The sequence below is a fragment of the Lepidothrix coronata genome, unplaced genomic scaffold (assembly GCF_001604755.1).
Source record: "Lepidothrix coronata isolate B3197 unplaced genomic scaffold, Lepidothrix_coronata-1.0 Scaffold115, whole genome shotgun sequence".
NCBI classification, from domain to species: Eukaryota; Metazoa; Chordata; class Aves; order Passeriformes; family Pipridae; genus Lepidothrix; species Lepidothrix coronata.
Genome location: NW_016690295.1, coordinates 1,912,597 through 1,933,940, shown reverse-complemented (window position 1 = coordinate 1,933,940; position 21,344 = coordinate 1,912,597). Strand labels below are relative to the sequence as shown.

The 21,344-nt window shown below is 41.8% G+C and overlaps 2 protein-coding genes across 2 annotated transcripts in view; one reads left to right on the top strand and one right to left on the bottom strand.

Moving 5' to 3' along the window:
• The window catches only part of PPFIBP2 (PPFIA binding protein 2), a 97,616-nt gene extending 88,092 nt beyond the window's left edge, over positions 1-9,524 (top strand). Inside the window, exons 16-27 of the mRNA XM_017824971.1 lie at positions 485-517; positions 1,094-1,232; positions 1,883-2,011; positions 2,590-2,740; positions 2,923-3,034; positions 3,522-3,610; positions 4,506-4,628; positions 5,289-5,411; positions 6,199-6,387; positions 6,761-6,931; positions 8,513-8,578; positions 9,253-9,524. Of these exons, the coding sequence (XP_017680460.1) occupies positions 485-517; positions 1,094-1,232; positions 1,883-2,011; positions 2,590-2,740; positions 2,923-3,034; positions 3,522-3,610; positions 4,506-4,628; positions 5,289-5,411; positions 6,199-6,387; positions 6,761-6,931; positions 8,513-8,578; positions 9,253-9,324 (1,397 nt within the window). The 3' untranslated portion in view covers positions 9,325-9,524. The remainder of the gene's footprint in view (positions 1-484; positions 518-1,093; positions 1,233-1,882; positions 2,012-2,589; positions 2,741-2,922; positions 3,035-3,521; positions 3,611-4,505; positions 4,629-5,288; positions 5,412-6,198; positions 6,388-6,760; positions 6,932-8,512; positions 8,579-9,252) is intronic.
• On the bottom strand, positions 967-20,574 carry LOC108502264 (NADH-cytochrome b5 reductase 2). The gene is made up of 10 exons (XM_017825015.1): positions 20,525-20,574; positions 20,290-20,436; positions 19,721-19,793; positions 18,057-18,163; positions 16,928-17,057; positions 15,552-15,635; positions 14,942-15,027; positions 14,049-14,148; positions 12,137-12,334; positions 967-1,223 (listed from the first exon to the last, which is right to left on the bottom strand). Exons 1-9 carry the CDS (start codon positions 20,537-20,539, stop codon positions 12,162-12,164), a joined length of 915 nt encoding a protein of 304 aa, XP_017680504.1. The 5' UTR covers positions 20,540-20,574; the 3' UTR covers positions 967-1,223; positions 12,137-12,161.
• Between the last annotated feature and the right edge of the window lie 770 nt (positions 20,575-21,344).

Genomic DNA, 21,344 nt, shown 5'->3' with positions numbered 1-21,344 from the left:
GGAAAATGTTCTTTTTCTAGAAACAAGCAATGGCTTCTTAAATACACTGAGTTAAAAGAATTTTTTGTGCAGGTTTCTTGTGCAGTAAACTCAGTACACCTCCAATTCCTCTAAATTCAGAGGAATTCAATGTAATCCTAGACATTGCTTCATTTCAGATACTCTGCAGGCTTTGTGGAGCTCTGTAGTATATGCTTAATGTGTTTAAATGGGCAAAGAATAATTAAAAAAAAAATAAATAAACAAACCCAAAACAGATAATGGATCATCCCTATCTATTCAGGATGATCTGTATTGAGAATTCTTGGGGCTTGTGCACACCAAAGCATATTCACTTCCATGTCAAGCATAACTGCTTCTTTTCTTTTTGTTCCTGCTTTTAATGCTTAGCTTACTACTTTGCTCTTCTGTAACTTTATTTTGCTGGTGTTTTATATCTTCTTTGCTTCTTCATCTGGCTTTCTGCTTCTTGGGATGACTGAAGATCGCATCAGGAGTGTCAGTGCACCAGTGCTAGGTACTGTATCCAAAAAAGATGCAACTTTAACACCAGTTTTGCTGCTTACTTTTTTTTCTTTCTTTTTTTCCCCCCTCCCTTTCTCTATGAAATGCTAACACCCAGTGGGTCATCCAGTCTGAATTCCTTATGTGCAGTACTGAAATGAAGTAACAGCTTTTGCTGTATTGGCATTCAGATGGGATTTCTTTTTAAGACACTGTTTCCTAGTTTCATTCTGTTTTCACTGAAGTCAGAAAAATTCCCACTGATTGTGATGGAGGAGTTATGGTATTAAACAGCAGGCAAGGCAAAAGTCTGAAGACCTTAAATGAATTAAAATAATGTAGTTAAATACAAATGACCGAAATAACAATACTATTTTACCCATGTTTTATTATTTTCTTTTTTTGTATCAAATCTGCAGCTACTGTTTTTTTCACCTTCTGAGCATGTTTTGGGTTTTTTTGATACAAGAACAATTTTACAGGTATCTGTACTTTTTTATTATGGTCTGCATTAAAATATCAGTCTCCCAGACAAAAACTTTACCAATAATTAGTACAAAATGTGACTGTAATGCTGTTCTTAACCCAGGAGAAACAGAGAACATGGATGGTACAGTAGTCTCAGATGACCCTTCACCTCTTTCTTCGGGAACGGATTCAAGTCCACAATCTCCATGGTCTCCAGAAAACAGAAAGAGTCCAAAAGGGATCAAGAAAATCTGGGGAAAGTAAGATCATTTTTTTAATTCACTCTCGAAGCATTTCAGTTGAGAATTAATCCAATTCCCAGCAAAAGCTACAATTATCTACATCAAGAATAAACTAAAATTCAGGAAAAGGAGAGGAAGCAGCTCTGGGATTGCACGGGTGTCTCTGTGTAGATGGATAGGGGTGTAGAAAAATGGATGGGAGTGTTCCCAGCGTCATGCTGGTGAAGGAAATATGACACTGCTGTCATCTTAATGCTATTAATTTAGTATGCCAGCAGTTTCATTAGCCATGAAAAATTAAATGATAGTAGGTTGTTCATTACATCAGAAGGCATCAGGTAAAAAAATGAGAGAAAACAGGAGGAACAAAAAGCAGGGGGACTGAGTTGCGCTGTGCTCACTTGAGCCACTTCAGAAACATCAGCCATTTCCAAGTTGGGATTATTAATTGGATTGAAGTGTTATGGCTGCTCTGTGGAGCTCTTTTTTTCCCCCCAGGATTAGGTCTAGACTGCATTTGCTGGAACTTTCTCAGCTACCACTGGAATTCAGCATTTGTGATTTACAGGAAGGTTAATACAGCCTCTAGTTGTCACTGTAGTTTCCACAGAAACCCATGTCCTCTGTCACAAGCTAATAGTACTGTCATGGCACTCTTGTCTTGCAAGAATAAGAAGAACTCAGTCAGGTAACTTCCCTGCAGACGACCTGGGGTTGGCAGAGTTCCGAAGAGGTGGCCTCCGTGCTACAGCTGGGCCTCGGTTATCCCGCTCCAAGGACACCAAAGGCCAGAAGAGGTAATGGCTCCTTCTTCACCTTACACAGCACATCGTGGGGTTGTGTTATAAATGTGCTGAACAGCCAAACCCTCCTCTTGTGAAATGCATTTGTCACTACACATGGAATTTCACAAGTGGCAAGAATTTCTCTGGTAGCTTCTGGGAGCTTCCCAAGAAGCTCCCTTGTCCACACTCCTGCAGCTGCAGGTTGCAGCACTCACTCCTTGGTGCAGTGTCAAAAATTTCACCTTATCCTGTGAGAACACCTGCATAATGATGAGGATTCAGCGATTCCCCTTTTTCCTCTTTTCAAATAGAAAATGGGAAATTGCTGTCCACACCCCCAACTCCTCACCAGTTGTGGCTGGGCAGGCAAATTAACAGGACACTGGTACCACAGCACCTACTGCCAGAGGGGCTGTTGGCTTTTCTTGCTGCACAGGGCAGGGCACACTGACAGATTCGCTGCAGTGCTGCCTCTGGCACGTGATGAGCTTTCCAATGCAAAGATTCATTCTTTTCTTTAAGATTTTTCCAATGCAAAACATTCATTCTTTTCTTTAAGATTTTTTTCCAATGTTTCTTGTACTTTTCAGTGACTACAACGCTCCATTTGCTCAGTGGAGCACTGAGAGAGTTTGTAACTGGCTTGAGGACTTTGGTCTCGGCCAGTACGTCATTTTTGCGCGGCAGTGGGTGACGTCGGGCCACACACTGTTAACTGCCACACCTCAGGACATGGAAAAGGTACGTTTTCTGTCCCTGTTTCTCTCAAACAGCCACACCTGTTGGTTCTGTACAACCAGGCCCCTTCAAACCCTTGGCAGTTCTGCCTTTCTGAAACGCATAGTGTCAATTTTTGTAGGTGCCTCAGCGATCAAAAGAGCCAGAGGCGAGGCAAAATCTTTGATAATGGTTAATTTTTGCAGGAAATGGGAATAAAGCATCCACTGCACAGGAAGAAATTAGTTTTGGCCATTAAGTCAATAAATGCAAAACAGGATGAGAAATCTGCACAACTTGATCATATCTGGGTGACACGTAAGTGTTTGAACTGTCATGGAATTGTTGGGAAATGAATTTTCCCCACCGCTATAAACGGGATGCCTGATACGTGTTTAAGCAGTTACCAAATATCTTTTAAAAACACTAAGTTTCACCCTAGTAGAATTGAGGATTTTTTTATGTTTTTCTTGACATCCAAATATAGAGCTTACAGTATGATCTCCCCCGGGGAAGTCTGTCAGATTGCTGGGAAGTAAATGGGGATGCCCAATCCAGCAAGAGCTACATTATGCTGCAGAAGCTCCATCACATGCTGTATGTCAAGTACCACAGGGGTAGTATGGACAAAGCTGTTTGGTGGGAATTGCTTTCAGGTTACTTAGCAAGAGGCTGTCCTTTGGAAAGGGGAATAGGTTGGATGAGCTACCTGAATGCCTCCAAAGGAGCCAGGCCAGACAAAAGGGGAAAAGGGTTTTGTTCTCACTGATCTGGATGTGGTTCCCCATTGCTCTCATACCTGCAGGATGGCTCGATGACATTGGCTTACCTCAGTACAAAGACCAGTTTCATGAATCCAGAGTTGATGGGAGGATGTTGCAGTACTTAACTGTGGTAAGCTACAATCCTTTTTTTCCTCAGTTAAACCAAATTTAACTTCATAATGAGTGAAAAATTGTACAATTTCCCTTTGAATGTGAGCACCTAAAGAATTTTCGTGAGTCAGAAACTTGTGCTGCCTAGTGCATGATTACTATTCCTAAGGTACATAAAATAAGTCATATGTTACAGCCAGCTTCTTTCACTATCACACCATGATTAAAGGCAAAATGGCCTGTTTCACATGTAACTTCTGGAGCACATTGTTCTCCACACCAAATTAGAAACAACATTCAGTAAGCTAAAAGCAGCAAATCCAGTGATCTGTACAACCCCAACCACATTCACAGCACACCATGTACCACGTACAGCCACAGTGTTTTCTCCCCACTGCCCTGCCCAGGTCTGGATAGATAAGTTTTTGGGGTTTTTTTGTTAACTGTGCTATGAAAGGAATGCCTAAAATAGCTGTTATCAAAAGTACAGCCTTGTCTATGCTGCTTAAGGAGCCCTTATTATAGGAGCACAGTCCCTACTGCTCCATGGTTAGGTGTGTGTTGGTAGCTGTGATGATCCTACCCACAGCAGGATGTTAGCCAGGTCAGAAGCAGTCCAAATATTTTAAAACTATCCTTGAGCCTGGATTCGACTTAATAGGCTACATGCCAGTCTTCATTTTTTTTAGCCAGGTCTTGTTATGGCGCAGTGTTTTAAAAATATCAACAACAGAACATTCAACCCAAAACCTCCACCCTAAACCCTTCTTTAGAGTGCAAACTTTCATTTTACCTAATCCATACTTACTGTAATTTATATCAAACTGCACAGCAAGTTTAAAATCTTTCTTCATGGGGAAAGTACCTGTTTTGGTGTGTTTTCTGTGCCACCTAAAAGGCTCTCTCCTTCACAGAACGACCTTCTCTTTCTGAAAGTCACCAGTCAGCTGCATCATCTGAGCATTAAATGTGCCATTCATGTGCTGCACGTCAACAATTTCAACCCCCACTGCCTACGCAGGAGACCGGTTGAGGAGGTAAAAGAATGTCCAAATAAATTAATCTAAGCAAGCCCTAAGTACCTGGTTCCAGCCAAAAGGGATAGCAAGTTAGCAGTGTACAATGATACCAACAGAATCATTGCTACTTGGGAATTGCCCCTAAAGCAGCAGTCATGCTGCCTTCCAGCTCTGGCATGTAACATGTACTCACTGATAGTAAAAATCTGTGCACTCCTGAAGAGTTTGAGCTACTTATTAGTTGAACCTCATGCATTTTTCTTTAGAAGTTATTTGCATAGTTTAAAGGTTAATTCAACTTCTGAGGAAATCACCTGGAATGTTTTTTCTTTGCTTGTCCTAACTTTTAACTCTCAAAATCTGTAAGGTTTTTGCCTTACCTGACCAGCACATCTTATTCTCTTAGTATTAAGTGTCAATAACACTGTTCTCAAAACGGTCCCTTTTTATACCCCTAATCTGTACTGTTACACTACTTGATGCAATTCATGGGGTTTCATCTGTAATAAATTAGACCTGCAAACTTGTCAGAGGCTGCTGAAAGAGGCCTTGAACAGCAACAATACCTCAGTCAGGGAAGAGGAGGAAGGATGTTTTTATCTGAACTGAGGATGCACACTGTGCACATTCAGACAACACAGGCTGTTGTGTCATCACCTTTCCTGGTTCCTTCAACAGAATGTGTCACCTTCTGACGTGGTTCAGTGGTCCAACCACCGAGTGATGGAATGGCTCAGATCAGTGGATCTGGCAGAATATGCACCAAACCTTCGAGGGAGTGGAGTGCACGGGGGCCTGATTGTAAGAATTTAGCATTTTACTACCTATCTGCTAAAAACTGACAGGCTGGAATATAAAACATCTTTTATCTGATATTCGTCAAGCGTGAGGAAGCAAATGCATCTGTGATCAGGCCTTCTAAGGAGCCTCTTTATCTCATCCCTGCATCTTAATTTTTCAAAGGAAAACTAAAATCGAAAAGGCACTGCTAGAACATTTTTTATAGCCAAAGCTGAGTGTGCACAAGTGTTTGGCAGCCATACATAGAAAAACCTGAACTGTACCTTGAGAAAGTTACTTATTATTGATAAGGCATCATGGAGTGTTTCTTTGAGTGGTTTTACCAGAATTCTGAGCCATGGTAAATAACCATCCTGAACTCACAGCAGTCTTGCCAGCAACCGGGAATGACATTTTTTCAATTCAAATAATTTAGAGCTCTTTGCAGCTAAGTAAAGTCAGAGTTCTGAAATACCATGATTTACTACTGTAGAATTTTTGCCAAAATGAAACAGAAGAAACTGTACTAAGATTAAGTTTATACTCTGACTAGGGTAGAAAATTCTGAAAACAAACAAAAAATTATAAATATAACTGCATATTTGCCTGATCACGTTCAGCGTTTCTTATTGCTCCTTTCATGTATTTCCCATTCAAACCCTTGGTATCATATCATGAGTGAGCTATAAAAGTTCTAATGTGGACAGGTGGCTTAGTAAGAGTGAGAAATCCTCTGATAAGCACTGGAGTGGTTTACTATTGCAAATATTTAACCATATAAAAAATAAATATGCTGCCTTCTTAATAGATTCTCGAACCTCGCTTCAACGGGGACGCGCTGGCCATGCTCCTGAACATCCCACCTCAAAAGACCCTCCTGCGCCGCCACCTCACCACCAATTTTAATGTATTAATTGGACCAGAGGCACAGCAAGAAAAAAGAGAAATAATGGAGTCGGCAGCATACACACCTCTGACCACCACTGCCAAAGTTCGGGTATGTACTGCTGTCAAAATGAGAAATCTCAGACTTCTCTACCCTGTCTGATAAGGAAAATAAGGGACAAACGTGGACAGGGGGAGGTCAGTTCTAGAAGGAGAGTTACATTTTCCTTAACTCGAGATACCAAAGCTCTTCATTTGTGTCTGTTTAAATGGGCTTCTGAAATAAGCATGCAGTCTGTTCTGTCTTTTCTTAGAAGGAACGCAGTGTAAATGCATTTAATGTCAGCTGTAATTCCCAATTTGAAAACAAATGTATTTAGTTCAGGATCTACATACTTCAATGACCAGGGTATAGCAGTAAATGCAAAAGGAGAACAACCTTATTTCTCTTATTCAAATCTACTTGCATTGTCTTCTTATTCTAGCCAAAGAAACTTGGATTTTCCCACTTTGGAAACTTAAGAAAAAAGAAGTTTGATGAATCAACAGACTACATTTGCCCTATGGATACAAACCCAGCTGCTACGAATGGTACTCCAAAAAACTATGGTGGATACAAAGGACTTAGTCCTTTCACTGATAGGGAACTGGATCAGGTGGGACAGACAGACTGATGCCATTCTCATCTCATCCTCTCCATGCATTCCAAAGCTTGCAAATAACCAAACATTGGCCTGTTTGCTGCATCCGCATGAACTTACTGGGAAAGTGTTGGCTGTGGACACTGGAGAGAGTTCTCTACTAAGAATGCTGGGTTATTTTTTTTTTAATCAACATCATAATAAACTCCTCCATCTTCAAGCCCTTTTTCAGGACTATGACACCTTTACACTATGAAGATCAATGTGTTTTAACAGTTAAGGGGGTGGCTGCAGTAAACACAAGACTTTTGTACTTCCAGCTTTCATAACCTCAGTATGGCACACTATTTTTTTCATTATCTTTATGGGTGGTTTTTAATGTGATAAATTCATTTGGACAAATTTGTACAAAGCTACCAAGTTATATCAAAGTACAACTGGGTTGTATTTTTTAACAGACGTTAATCAGAGAATCCAACTGAATTTTTCTTTCATTCTGTACAGTGGGGAGTAGTTTTGCTTAGACAGTATATGTGAAAGCAATGCCTCAGTAATGAACAAGATTATTAATAAACCGATACTTAAATAATTCACTTTTGTTATGTAGTAGTGAACCTGTGAATGAAACTGTCTAGACATCATAAAGACAAATGATGAAGACTAAGAACCATCAAATTTTATTTCAATTTTGCTGTTGTGTAAAGGGATATAAACCCTGAAAAATGGAGCTCCTGGAGCCTTGTGTGAACGCTGGCAACACACAAGAGCCAGAGAGAGGCACCTGGGGTAAACTGCCTTTTCTCCAGTAAGATAAAAACATTTTAAGCCTGATAAGAGAATGGTCACAACATTGAAAAGACTAATTGTGAAGATATTTTTTTTCATTTGCATGGTTTAGTGCATCTAACATCTCATTTGTGTTCATTATCTAACCATTGTCTTTTTCAAAGTACTCCTTAGTAAAATAAGGTACTGTTCCTAAATAAGGAGAATACCAAATCCTGTGATTTAGTATTGATGTCCACTTGTTCAGCTGGGAGGTGTGACAGAATGCAATAACTTTGAGCCAAGAACTTGCACTGTGCAGTTGTTCAAGCATCACAGAAATACTGGATTTTTTTCTCTAGGAGCATGGTCTTTCACTTAAGCATGGTTCTGAGCACGTGGTCATGCTGTGAAATCACAACACCATGGAACTGGTTATGCTTTTATGTAAAAAAAAAAAGTAGGACTGTATTATCAAGGACTTTTACTTCTTGCCTGTGAAAGAAGCCTACCAGAAGTATAAGCAGTGTTAGACCATCTGGAAAATACTGCTTTTCTTTGATAATATCAGTTAAGCTTTTTTTTTTTCCTTCTGTGAAACAGAGTCCAAGTTTCATGGAATCAATCTTTCCTAACCAGGATTCACCCTTCCCATTGTGTGTTTTCGTGTACCTCGCATCATGGAGGCAGTTTTGTTAACGTGCAGAAATCACCCCTTAAACTTACCACAACTTCATTTGTCCAGGCACAGATACCTCCCAAAGATGCATGTAGAGTGAATAAAATTGCACATGCTGTCTGATTTGAACTAGTTCCTGAATGCTTTTACAGATGGAACACTCAGAAGGCACAGTAATGCAAATAGGGGCTCTTTCTCAAGGCATAAGCCAGCTTACGGTAGGTACTCATTTCACTTGTGTTCTGAAGTCACAAATATGTTCTGTCTGCTAAAATTCAGTGAAAGTTTGTCATTGATGGTGGTAGTTAAGAGTAAGTGGGTCACTATTCTTGTTAAATACCTCCTTATAGCCTGGTTGGGCATTTGGTAAAGAAACCACCCTGCTTTTAAATTGCTCTAGAAAATAAGTTTCACTTAGGCCTATTTAAGTTTTCATGAACTCTGCTATCTCTTTAACACAATGACAGATATTCATCCCCTTAAATGAAAACAATTCTTCAAAGATTTTGCACCACCAAATGCCTCAGTCCCAGCAAGGACTAGGAATGAGGTACAGACTTGAAAATGTACATGAGCTAAAACTCCATGGAAAACAAACAACCCCTCCCCTCCTCATTATTAACTCCTCACTCCACAGAGGCTAATTTATGAAAAAAACAAAAATAAGGGACTGAATGATATAATGAAGAATTATATAAGGTAGTTGAGTTGCATGCCACACACTCTCTAAGGATTTCCTCAAGCAAAAAAGTGTATTTAAAGCTATATTCAAGAAATTCCTTTTAACTGTATGCAGCTCTAATCCCCCCCTGTTGTGAGTCTGATCTCATTACAGCTGGGTTTCTGTGACTGGACACTTTCTCACTCCTTCCCTCCCATCTTGCCTTTTCAGACGCTGTTAAGCCAGGATGAAATGCTGAATGACAGCAAGTTTTTAGCACCTACCTTTGAAGACTGGAGATGATGTTCCAGCGTGACCAAGAACACTACTCATACCTCATGCCTGTCAGGAGTGGCCAGGAGCAGCTGGAGGCCCTGGTGCAGGATGGCTTTACCTCTCTTCTACTACTGTGACTTAGCACATAGCATTTAATGTAGCCACACCTTACAGGTAACTCTCCTCTGTGCTGTTTTTCCACATAGTGTTATATGAAATAGGTGTTGGGAGAAGAATGGGACTCAGATCCAGAGTCTGGAAAGCCAAGACTAGCACCCTGTTTTACCCTTTCATTCAGTCCTCTTTTACATGGTGTGTTACATGAAAGACCTTTTGTAATTTTTTTATTTTTATAATTAACTTGTAACGCAGGAATCACTAATACACTATTGTACCCTGTGGGCTTCCATCAGAGCTACCTGGAAATCCAGATGGATGCTGGTGAGTGCAGCAGTGATGGCTCACTCAGTACTACTCTGGTCTTGCCAGACTGGTTCCCATAAAGGATTTTAATCTCTCATCCCTTTCGCTAGCACACGTCCCGCCCTCTTTTTATCTAAGTCAGTGCAGTGTGGACTGGGAAGAATGGAACATAATGCTGTCCATCAAGCCCTTGATTTTATCAGGAGGACAACAAGCTAGCATGTTCACAAATCTTCGTCTGATGCAAAAAGATGCTGAACTACAGCAGGATTGTAACTCCAAGACTACCAGAAAAGCATCATAATAAAACAAATATTTATTTCTTTAAAACACCTGGCAAAACAGATCAGTTGCTATTCTGCTGAGCTAGGCATGACTGCAGCAGAGGGAATTATGGCCTCTCACTACTTACTTGAGGGGCTGCTTGAGGGTGAAACCATCTCCTTTACAGCAGCAATTACTTGTGGCATCTGTTTACATGTGCCTCTCTTGTATTAATGAGCTATTAACAAGCTATGTTAGTAAATAGGGAAATGCCAGACAGAAATCTGCTTAGCTGTAAGGAAAAGACTTTGTATCTGGCTGGTTTGCCTCACTCTCTGACTCTCTTGCAACACTCACTGACTGCAGGGTGTTGTTTTACATACCAACAGAGCCTGAGGGCAGGTCACTCCCAGCCACAACCCTCTCAAATAAAGGGGAAATCTCCAATATTGTCCAGAGCATGCAGCAAGGGCTCTTTGAGAATTACAGTGGCACTTTTTGAAGGTGATCTATCCTACCCCTCACTCCATGAGTTCCTCGTGGCAGACCTTGGAGTGTACGGTCAGATTTAGGAAGCTAAACACATGATTTTTATGGTTCAAAATGGTAGAGCCAAAGCAAATTCTTTTCAGTTTCTGAAAAATTTTAAATGATAATGGAAAATCCAGAGGCATGAGATGTCAGTCTGCACATCAGCCAACTGCAAATGTTTAATAAAAGGTATTAAATGTACCAGTCTGGCAGTGCAGTCAGTACTAGTGACCAGATCAGGCATTATGGGCATTTGAAACACCTTTCCAGGTTAATTAGCCAGCAGACTGCAAATGGGATAAACTGCTCCAGCAGAGGAAGCCTTAGTATCACTGGGATATTCCAAACAGATTTTCCTATTTCTTTCAAAGCTGTGTTTATAACTCAGTGTGTTGTTGTGCTAACTTGGCTGTGAATAGTCAATCTACAAAATTATTGATTTTTTTTTAAATATAAGTAGTAAGAAATCCTAATTAGCATAACACTGGTATAAATGCTTATTTTTTTGACTGTTAGCAATAAATTCTGGATGTTCCTTTATCTCTTCCTGACTGTGGAATGATTTAACACAAGTAGCTGACCTCTCATAAGGGACAGAATCCCAGTCTGAATCCCCATGTCTCTCCTTGCATTATTGCTACAAATGTAGCTGATAAAGTACAAAACCCCTATGTCAATTTTAAACTAGTAGATTCCTTTAGGTTTGCTTTAGATTAATAAAAATATTTAGTAAACACCTATATTAACTGCTGAAGAAGCAAGTCTGCTGGCCCAGGGATTTGTCAAATATAGTGTGAACTAATTCCTGAAAATGACCATGAAGGACTTCAGCACTGAATTTTTAGTCTTCAGTGCCTAAGTGGTAAAAACTCTAAGATGAGGCACTACCTGAGTGTGATCAACTCAGCATAGTTTACACTAGGCAAAAAGAAACCATGATATCTCTTAAGCAAAGGAAATTTCTTAGCAAGCCCCAAGAGAATGACATGCAAATGATGCAACATCACTTGGCAGTGCTTCTTTAGCTAAGGCTGTTAGAAGACAGCATGAAGGCATGTTATCCTCCCAGATAAAATTCACACTAATGAGAATTTCTGTTACAATAATAAGTAATTTTCACGTTACCCGAATTGTGCTCACTTTTTCAGTAGCAGACTGTGAATTCTTTCTTAGTCCCTGATAAAAGGGCTGTAAAACAGCATTAAAAAAAAAGAACAAAAAAAACCAAAACACAAAAAACCCTGTGCTTTGTACTCTCCTTCCCCAGGATTCACTAAATGAATTACCTATGGAACAGTCAAGTGATCCTACACCAGTTTTATAACCCATGTTGAAAAATAAGTGGTTTTCTCTCTCTCTCTCCTACCTCTCTGATTACACTTAATTTTTTTTTCCTCTCAGAATTCATTTTCATACTAACTCTTAAGAGGTTAGACTAAGTTACTGCCACACAGCTCAAGATGATTTCTCAACTTCTTAGTATCAAAACACCGAAAGGTAACTATGAAGTTATAAACCTCAGAAATTACTTTTAGGGGTTAAAAACAATCACAAGCACCCCAAAAAAACCGCTGCACAGTTACATATCAGTTGTTCCTGTAGGAAAATACACAGTACTTACAAAAAGGTATCAGATGGCATCTGTGTTAATAAGCAAATGTGCTGCTCTTGGGATAGCCAAGCTTGTCCAGGTTGGGCTGGCAGGCAAACTGAATCATTGGAGGTGGCCCACACATGAGAATGAGGGTCTCACTGCCCGGGGGAGGGAGGTGGGCTTTCATCATCTCTGCAGTGACAAAGCCAGAACTGTACTTCCAGTCTGAAAGAAAGAAATTAAACTATTAATTTGAAAAATCTATACACCCTGAAGCCTTTTTAAACTGTGTATGTTGCACTCACAAAGCAGCTGAAGAATCAGCAGTCATGCCACCACCACTGTGAGCCAGGAGACGGTTAAATTTCTCACTGAGCTTAAACCTAGTGGTCCCCTTCCACAGGGACAACAAGCATGTGGATAACAAGGACCTGGTTGATAAGTCTGTGAATAAATGTTAGATTTAAAAGAAATGAGCAGGCAAGTATAAAAAGGAAGAGTGAATCAGCTTTTCCATTGAAGAGAGCTCACCCAGTGGCAGTTGTGCAGGGAGAGGTGGTGAGACCTGTGCCATCCAACCCATTTTTGCATTTTTTTTTTTTTTTAGAGATCAAGGTGACAAAGTTTGATAATGACAAAAGCTCCACCATGTATTTAAATAAGAGGGAAAAAAAATTAAAAGAGGAAAGAAATGCTAAATTATTTCAAGCAGTAATATTATTGAATGTACCTGACATTTGAAGTGAGCAGTAGGAAAACTGCCTTCATATATAAAAATATGTGCTTTAAGCTCATTTCTCATGAGCAAGATATTATGAAAAAAGTAGCAGTCAAAAGGCATATGAAATGTCAAGAAGGGCCAGGAAAGGAAAAGGGAGAATCACATCAAAGCAAAAATACAGTTTGCCTACACCTTGATTGCTGCTGTTCAGTTCTGATCTGCTCAGCTCAGCTCAAGAAGGGACACAGCAGAGCTGGAAAGGGTTGAGAGGACACAGCTGAGCAAAGGTATGTAATCACAGCAATCTTCAGTGTAGAAGAGATGTGGCAGCAGGGGTGATTGACAGAGGTCTGTAAAATTAGTAACGTGAAGACTTAGTCACACTCTGCCAACACAAGGATTAAGAGGCAAATGGAAACCAGAGGAAGTTGTTCTCCACAGAAACGTGCTATTCCTATGGAACCACTCACAAACTGTCAAAACACCCAGGAGAGACACTTTGTTTTGACAAATGTAGCCCACTGAGAGTGGCTGTAGCTCTAGAGACACATTTGGCTCCAAACTGAGAAACAGTAAAGGCTGGAAGAGTATCAAGGCCTGCTGATGACTCTTCTCTGACCATTTAACTCATGGCTGTTGCTGACAACAGGTACAGAACTTTGATGTGACTCTGTTTGGCACTTATGTCTGTTCAGGAGATGCTCAGATCCCTTACATCAGCAAGCATGAATACCCAGTTTCAAAGGAAGTATAGAGTTCAACTCCTACACCAGCCCCCAGTCTGTAATGGAAGTCTAGAACCTAATCTAAAGCTGCTGCAAAATAAAGATGTGCATGTTTACAGGTATTAGGCAATTTGATGCCAACAAAATGCCAACATAAACTGGTCTCGGAGACAGCCCAAAACAGAGCTGAACTTTTGCTGAAAAGTCCCAAAAACAGGCACATCCTGAAATACATGGAAAGATCCACTGAGTAACATGTCTGACCCAATGTGAGTTAACTATTAGTTCACACTTTCTAAAGGCCCACCTGGCTTAGATCACTTTTTAAAGCAGGGGTTTTGGTAAGGGGTTTTTTTCCTGAGGAGTTGGGGGATGTCTTTGCTGTTTAAAAGTGTAAAACAAGAAGACTTGATCTGATGTTCACCCGAACAAGAGCAGAGCTCTGCCTGTTGTACAGCAACAAGCAAAGGCATTCCTGTGTGTCCCAGCCTACCTTGAGGAGGTCTGTCCAGTGTGTACCACAGCACAAACTGCTCAGGATGCCTCTTCACAATATCTTCTAGCTCAGCTCTCAGCAATATATCACTTTCTGTCTGCAAAATAAGACTGCTGGTTAGCTCCAAACCATCCCAAGGGCCCTCTGATGTGAGCTCATCTGGCATTCAAGACAAATGCAGTGATAAAGCAAATCAAGAAAGTGATTTGGATTTTCCCCCCTTCCGTGATATCTGTTATCATTACAGGCTTCTGTGAATTCAGTTTAAGAAAAAACAGACTATGAGGCTTATTAGACACCTAAACACAGTCTTAAAGATGGCAATCTGAACAGCTTTTTAATCCAGGCTAAAGTCACAATGACCTGGATTTGTCTCTGACGCTGGCAGGTATGGCCCTGGACCAGCATGGTGAAGGTTAACTGTACAGATTAGCAGAGACAAATCCTTTTTCCTTGAAATCAGTGAAGGAGTAAGATAAGTAGAGGGATCAGGATCTGATAATGGAATTTGTTCCCTAATATAGGAATTAAGTGAAACTATGAAGAGACACCTTCAAAACAAATGAAATAAGATCACAGAAATCCATGACAGCACCACACAAGTATTTATAAAGGGCCTTAAGGATAATTCTTTAATTCAGTTTCTCTTTCTTAAATAATTTTAACCCAAGACAATATATACATAATAACCATTTCCTGCTCTTCCCTATACTGATCATTTTTAAATGTGCTATCTCAGATGGTATTTTCTCATAAATAGTTGGGTGAAAAGGCAAACCCAAAGACACTGGAAGAGTATGAAACATGTGCCATAAGTTTAAAAAGCCCAGAGGCCAGCAAACAAAAGTAGGCTAATAAAGAGGAACAAACAGGTAGGTCAGAATACTCACCTGATTGGCAAAAATAAGGTAACATTTTGTAGAGTCCTTGGGATCATTTGTGATCTGACGAATCAGCTGCAACATCGGAGTTATTCCTGTTAAAAAACACAGTGGTTATAAAATGGGTGTTTCTTCCTATGGCTACAGTTTCAGTATTAATGCTGCCTTTCTTCAGTCTTCACTGGGAGCTTGGTTTGCACAGGGCTACATATCTCTGAATTTCTAATCCACCTCAAAATGCAGGGGTTAGGGGTTTCTATTATTACAAAGAGTTTCAAAACAAACCCACAGTACTTGTGTACAGGGCTTTCCTCTTCATCATTCTGTCACATACAGTAACTTTACCCTCACGACATTCTCCTAAAACACCCTTTGTCACTGAGAGATGAAGTGACTTCTCTGAGGTCTCAGGGTAAATCAGTATTCAAACTGAAGTTGCTAACCCCCAGGACTGAGCTCAAGCCACTGGAGCCACTGCTGAAGCAACTCTGTGTTGCCAAATGCTCATGAGAAGAAATACAGGTGTAAGTACTCTGCTAAGGTACAGTGATACTTCTCACAGTCATCCATAAAGACATTTTCATTCTCTAGACATTCCATAAGATGAGAATAGTTTTACCTGTTCCTCCAGCTATCATCCCAAGATGCTTTGCAAACTTTTTCTCTGCTTCAGACTTCTTATTAGGCTTGATAAGAAAGGTACCTGGAAGAAATATTCAAAACCTATAGCTACATTAACTTCCAAACAAACATGGATACAAATTCCATGGCAATAAATTACTACAGCCTACCAATTAATTAAGAGAAATGTGGAAATGCTCAACTGACTCAGCACAGCACTGAGCACAAGTGTGGAAACCTCTTTGTCTCTGTAAACTCCAATCCTTGCTCTGAACAACAGACTTACTCCTTTCCTGCTACCCAGCATTGCTGGATTCTCACCTCACCGCCTATAACACAACTCACAACAGTGAATATCAGTGGTAGCTGAAGGTAACCACAGAGAAACAGGTTTCCTAGGCCACCTTCATCGTCCTCACTTGCACTATGGATGTAGCCATTTGTGTATGCCTACAATTAATGGAGTTGTTATTAAACCAGCCTCAAGCAAGAATCCCTGCAAAGATTAGATTTAGGAATGTTGGAGCCTTAGTTTTATCAAGTTTTTCATTATTGTAATTAATTTCCAGTTAATGAGATGCCCATTACACTCACAGCCAGCTAGGTGACTGCCTTCAAGTAGCTTCTGATGAGAAGACCTTTGCCAATTCCTTCAGAACTATCACAAAACCAGGCAGTTTGTAATTAAATTAACCTCCAAGGACCAAGCCAAATGAAAAGCCTGTGAAAAGAATTCTATATGAAAAGCACTTGACGTTCCAATTCTTAAAAGATCCATAACTTGCAACAAGCTTCCCTAGCTACTACTTTTTATAGCTGCCAAAGCAGAGCAGACAGGAACATCTATAAAACACACATCCATCACCTCCTCTGAGATATAAAGCTGATGACCACAGGAGGTCACAGCCCAGAGAAGCCCTGAGCACTTATCCCCCAGAGGCAAGACCTGAGTGCACAACTCCTCTCAGTCAAGATCAATGCAAAATCTTTCAGTTGTATCTTACAAGAGGATTACTCCTCTGAGCTTATTTCCTCACAGTCAACTCAGACCTGTTTTAATTATGCAATGGAGCTGGCTCTCAGTCAGTGGGTTATTCAGTAACAACGCTGAGATTCTCAGGGGGCCTTTTAATTGTATTATCCCAGGAGTGTAACAATCGTCAGTTATTTCTTACACAAAGTAAACACAAAGTATTCTTTTCTGTCATATCAACTCTAATGGGCTCTTGGTCAAGTCTACAAAAGGTGGATTTTCTCTTTTCCGCCTCGCAAAAAAACAGGTTCTCTGCAAAGTTGTCAAGTTTTATAGAACACCTCTGAAAATAACCAATACAGGTTCCTCCCTTTTGCTCTCCCACCTTCATGTCACAGTACCTGCCCCCTTATACACAAGGAGTCCATTTGGCCCTCTGAAATCAATAGTATCTCCAATCTTCATGCTATCTAGGTACTGGGACATCTTCCCACCTTCTGGAAACTTGGGATTCACATTTTTGTGGTAGACCTGTAAAAAAACCAATAACTTGTACGATATCAACCACTAATTTTCCTGTAGAGATTATTACAAACTGTAGAACACAATACTATGGGTCTGAAATGGGGCACCTGAGAAAAAAATTGAGACAATTCTTTGCTCTTATTCTGGCTGCTTCCTGTTGCAAGATTTAACAGATTACTAAGTTAAATGTGCTGTCATGCACTTGTCCCCATGCTCTGCAGCCAGGTCAACAAGAATGGGTGGCAGGCAGATTATCTGCTGGTGCCCTCATTTCACTGTCACTTCAGCAAGACCCTTGTGTCACCCCATTTTTGTAACCATTCCTTCTGAAAATAGCATTGCTGCATCTTTTTAAGACTTTCCCAGAGACTCAGCCACACGACAGCTTTTTCAGCTTTCAAAGCACATAGGAAGTATTAAGTAGCTAATAACAGTTCACCACACTTGTAGCATGAAGAACAGAGCATGCAAAAAAAAAAAAAAAAGCCCAGATTGCCTAAGGACAAACCCTATTGTAGAAAAGGATTAGAAAATCCAGAAGTCCTGGGATCAGATCATCCTGCATTCCCTGGCTTAAATGATTTCCCTTGTTTGACTTGTTTTCTACTTAGAGCTGTTAGTAGTAAGCATTAGCAGCAGCACAGGCATCTTGAGGGAGAGGGATCAGTTTTCATGCATTGCCAAATAAAAGATACTGGGGAAGTTCCTGCACTACTGCCAAGTGATTCCCTTCTCCATCTACTCTACCTCTGCTATCTCTAAGTGCCACACAGCAGATACACAGGATACAACTTACTATTCAAGGGTAATGTGAAATGAGTTGTTTGCCATGCATTCACCCTATTTGAAAGAAGATGAAACCTGATGAAAATGAAATTTAACAAGATTTGAATGAAAGAAGATGAAATTTGATGACTAAATCAAACCAAACCATATCATTAAAATGAAGTATTTGCCTTCCTTCCAGTTAGCAACTTATCTATATTAAAGCAAAACAAAATTTACCTTTATAATTAAATCAACGTAACCTTTTGTCTCGTCACTGGAAACTGGGGTATAGGCTCGAATCACCAGATTGCCATCGATTTTTGCAGAAAGGTAAACATGTTGGCCTGGGGAGAAAGAATTACAATCTGATTATTTTTTCATTCCTGGAGGACAAGAGAGAAAGGAAGGTAGTGTAACCTGTTACACACATGCAATGACAGCGAAAATCTTTGCCATATAATCACTGTACAAGACATCTGGTTTCTTCTCTTCTTTTAGCAACAGTTTCTGGAGCATGGAGTAACTGAGGAGAGCTGGTAAATACAGAAACAAGGATAAGGTACAAGGAAAGTAGGAAATTGATGGTAAAAAACAGCAATATGGAAAGTTTGCTGGTCATTTCTGAAGTGCTCTCTGTATTTTGGGTTCTGCTGTTCTCATATTCATTGATGAGGAGGATGTATGGGTACACCAGTTCACACAGGCACAGAAATATGCACTGTTTAACAGCAGCAACCTCTCAGAGCAAACTTCCCAGAGATCCTGCACTAAAACATCAAGAACAATGCCTTGGACCGTATTCCTTCTCTGTATCTTCTGCCTCCATAACCATAACGATCCTGGTAGAAAGCAGAAGGCAGGAATCTCCCAGAAAGTAACCTGGCCCATACAGTTTCAGGATCTTATTCCTATATTCTTAAGAAAGAAGTCTAGAGGAACACAATCACTGCAAGGCACATCTTGGTTGGTTTAGCATTTATCTAGTTAATGCAGACAGTTAACTACTCTTTCCCATGCAAGCCAGAAGAGAATTTGGAGAAAGACAGCTGCCCTTGACCCCTTGACAGGCAGCATGCAAGAAGGACGTGCTCACAGCATGGAATGGGAAAACCCTGACACTTGCCATCCAGCACGGGACACTGCGAAACAGTACAGAACAAACAGGGCTGCATCTGCCACATCTGCAGATCAGAGAGAGACACAGACTTTCCCCTACAGAGATTACCATCAATTCAAGGTCCAAGGTTCAGTGCTATCGGTGTTCCAGGGTACAGGGAAGTAGAGTGTGCCAATCCTAGCCTGAAATTAACTTCATGCTACAGAACTCAAGACAGAGTTGCACAGAAACGTGTGTAAATCAAAGGTAAAGTGCATGCAGGCTCTGAATATTTCAGCATCTTCTATATACGCTAGTTGTATTTCCCCCAGTAGTTACAAGCTTCCCAGGCAGAAGACTTGTTCTCTTTCTCATTTACAAGCGTAACTGTGTTTTCCAAAAGCATGAGGCCAGCTGGCAATAAACTAAGGGCACCAGATGGAAGTAGAATGCAAATAAGAGATATGAAAGCTACCATTTACTACATTTGACAGCTACCATTCTTGCTTATATCCTGACTGGTGATGAATTCCATCAGACAGTTCAGTTTCACTGCTCTTGTTCTAAACCACAAGCAGTTCTAAACTGAACACAAGCAGAACAAAGCACACACAAAAGATCAGCAATACAACCCTTTGGGAAACCTGACACTTCTCTCTGAGAACAGCAGCGTTCAGATGCAGCTCTTAACTCCTCGCTTTGCTGAGCCTTAAATTCCCAAACAGTCAGAAGTCCAAGGACTATGAGAACAGTTACAAATCCTAAAAAAAAGAAATATATGTGATTAAACATTTCCAGTACTTACCTACAGGTAATCCTAATATATGATCAGTTGAAGGTAGCCCAAATCGGAATTTCTTAGTGTCATGACTGATTTCCTGGAAAGCAAAGTTAGAATAAGGTCAACATCACCACTGCTTTGAATTTGAAACTATGCTCAACACAGTAGGCTTCAGTAAGCCTGCTGTGTTAGCATGCACGCAGAATGCTGGGAAAGGACACAGAAATGGCTTTGAAAAATAAAGTTTAAATAAATCAGAAGAAGTTTTAGAAGCGGTCTTTTCCTCTTTAATTCCACAAGGAGTGACATTTTGCCTGTCTGCCCAATCCCTACGGCACCTTTGCGTGCAGCAAAATCTGGAAACTCTATTGCCCAAGGCCGGTGAGCACATGCCGTGACTGCGGCCAAAGATCAAGGCGAGACAGGGCGTGCAGAAACACGCGGGGTCGCATCTCACTGACGGCACACAGGGCAGAAATCCGGGGAGAAACGCAGCCAGGACTTAAAACACGAAGCAACCAGCCTACCCTGCGGAAACCCACATTCCCCAGACCCCGGCCCCGCAGCCCCCCCCGGACCCCGCGCTCGGTCACCTCCTTGTCCAGCAGCCGCAGCGGGTACTTGGCGAGCGGGTCCTGCAGGGTGACGGGCCCGCTCGTCCTCCGCCCGCTCCCCCGCAGCAGCAGCAGCAGCAGGGCCGAGACCGCCACCACGGCCACGGCGACGGCCACAGGCGCTCCCTGTGGGGAGGAGAAGGGCAGGCGGTGAGGGCTCCCGTCCCAGCTCCCGCTCCCGGCTCGGCCCGGTCCCCCCCGCCCGGCCCCTCACCCCCAGCGCCTCCATGGCTGCCGCCTTCCCGCAGCTCCCGCCGGTCCGGCTCTGCCCGCCCTCTGCCCGCCCCGCCCCGGGTCCCGCCCGCTCCCGCCTCCGCTCCTGCCTCCCGGTCCCGCCCTGGCGGTCCCGCCGCCGGGCGAGCCTGGGGAAGGGCTGGGGCAGGGCTGGGGTGGGACCCGGGAACGAAGACCTACTCGGAGCCCCGCTCCGCCCGGCTGCCTCGGGAGCCGAATTACAGTGTGTGCAGTGTCTGAGTTCACGGAATCACAGAATCAATTAGGTTGGAAAAGACCTCTGAGATCACAGAGATTTAATAATCAGGCACTGGAATGGGCTGCCCAGGGAAGTACTGGATTCTCCGTCCGTGGAGGTTTTTAAGATGAGGCTGGATGCGGCACTTAGTGCCACGGTCTGGTAACCACGGCGGTGTTGGATGAAGGGTTGGACTTGATGATCTCGGAGGTCCTTTCCAACCCGGCTGATTCTATGGTTCTGTGATCATCGAGTCCAAGCTATGACCGAACACCACCATGTCAGACTGTGGCACTAAATGTCACGTCCAGTCTTCCCTTGAACACCTCCAGGAACGGTGACTGCACCACCTCCCTGGGCAGCCCACTCCAATGTTTAATCAGTCACCCTTCCTGTGAAGAAATTCTTCCCTATGTCCAGCCTGAACCTCCCTTGGTGCAGCTTGAGGCCAATTCCTTGTCCCATCTCTAGTTGCCTGGGAGAAGAGGCCAATCCCACTGGACTACAGCCTCCTTTTAGGAAGTTGTAGAGAGCAAAAAGATCTCCCTTGAGCCTCCTTTTC

Coding starts and splice junctions, on each gene's coding strand:
- LOC108502264 (XM_017825015.1), bottom strand. Junction 15,028..15,551: donor GATGATAGCTGGAGGAACAG/GTAAAACTATTC, acceptor GTTTTTTAACAG/GAATAACTCCGATGTTGCAG. Junction 14,149..14,941: donor ACCTTATTTTTGCCAATCAG/GTGAGTATTCTG, acceptor CTTATTTTGCAG/ACAGAAAGTGATATATTGCT.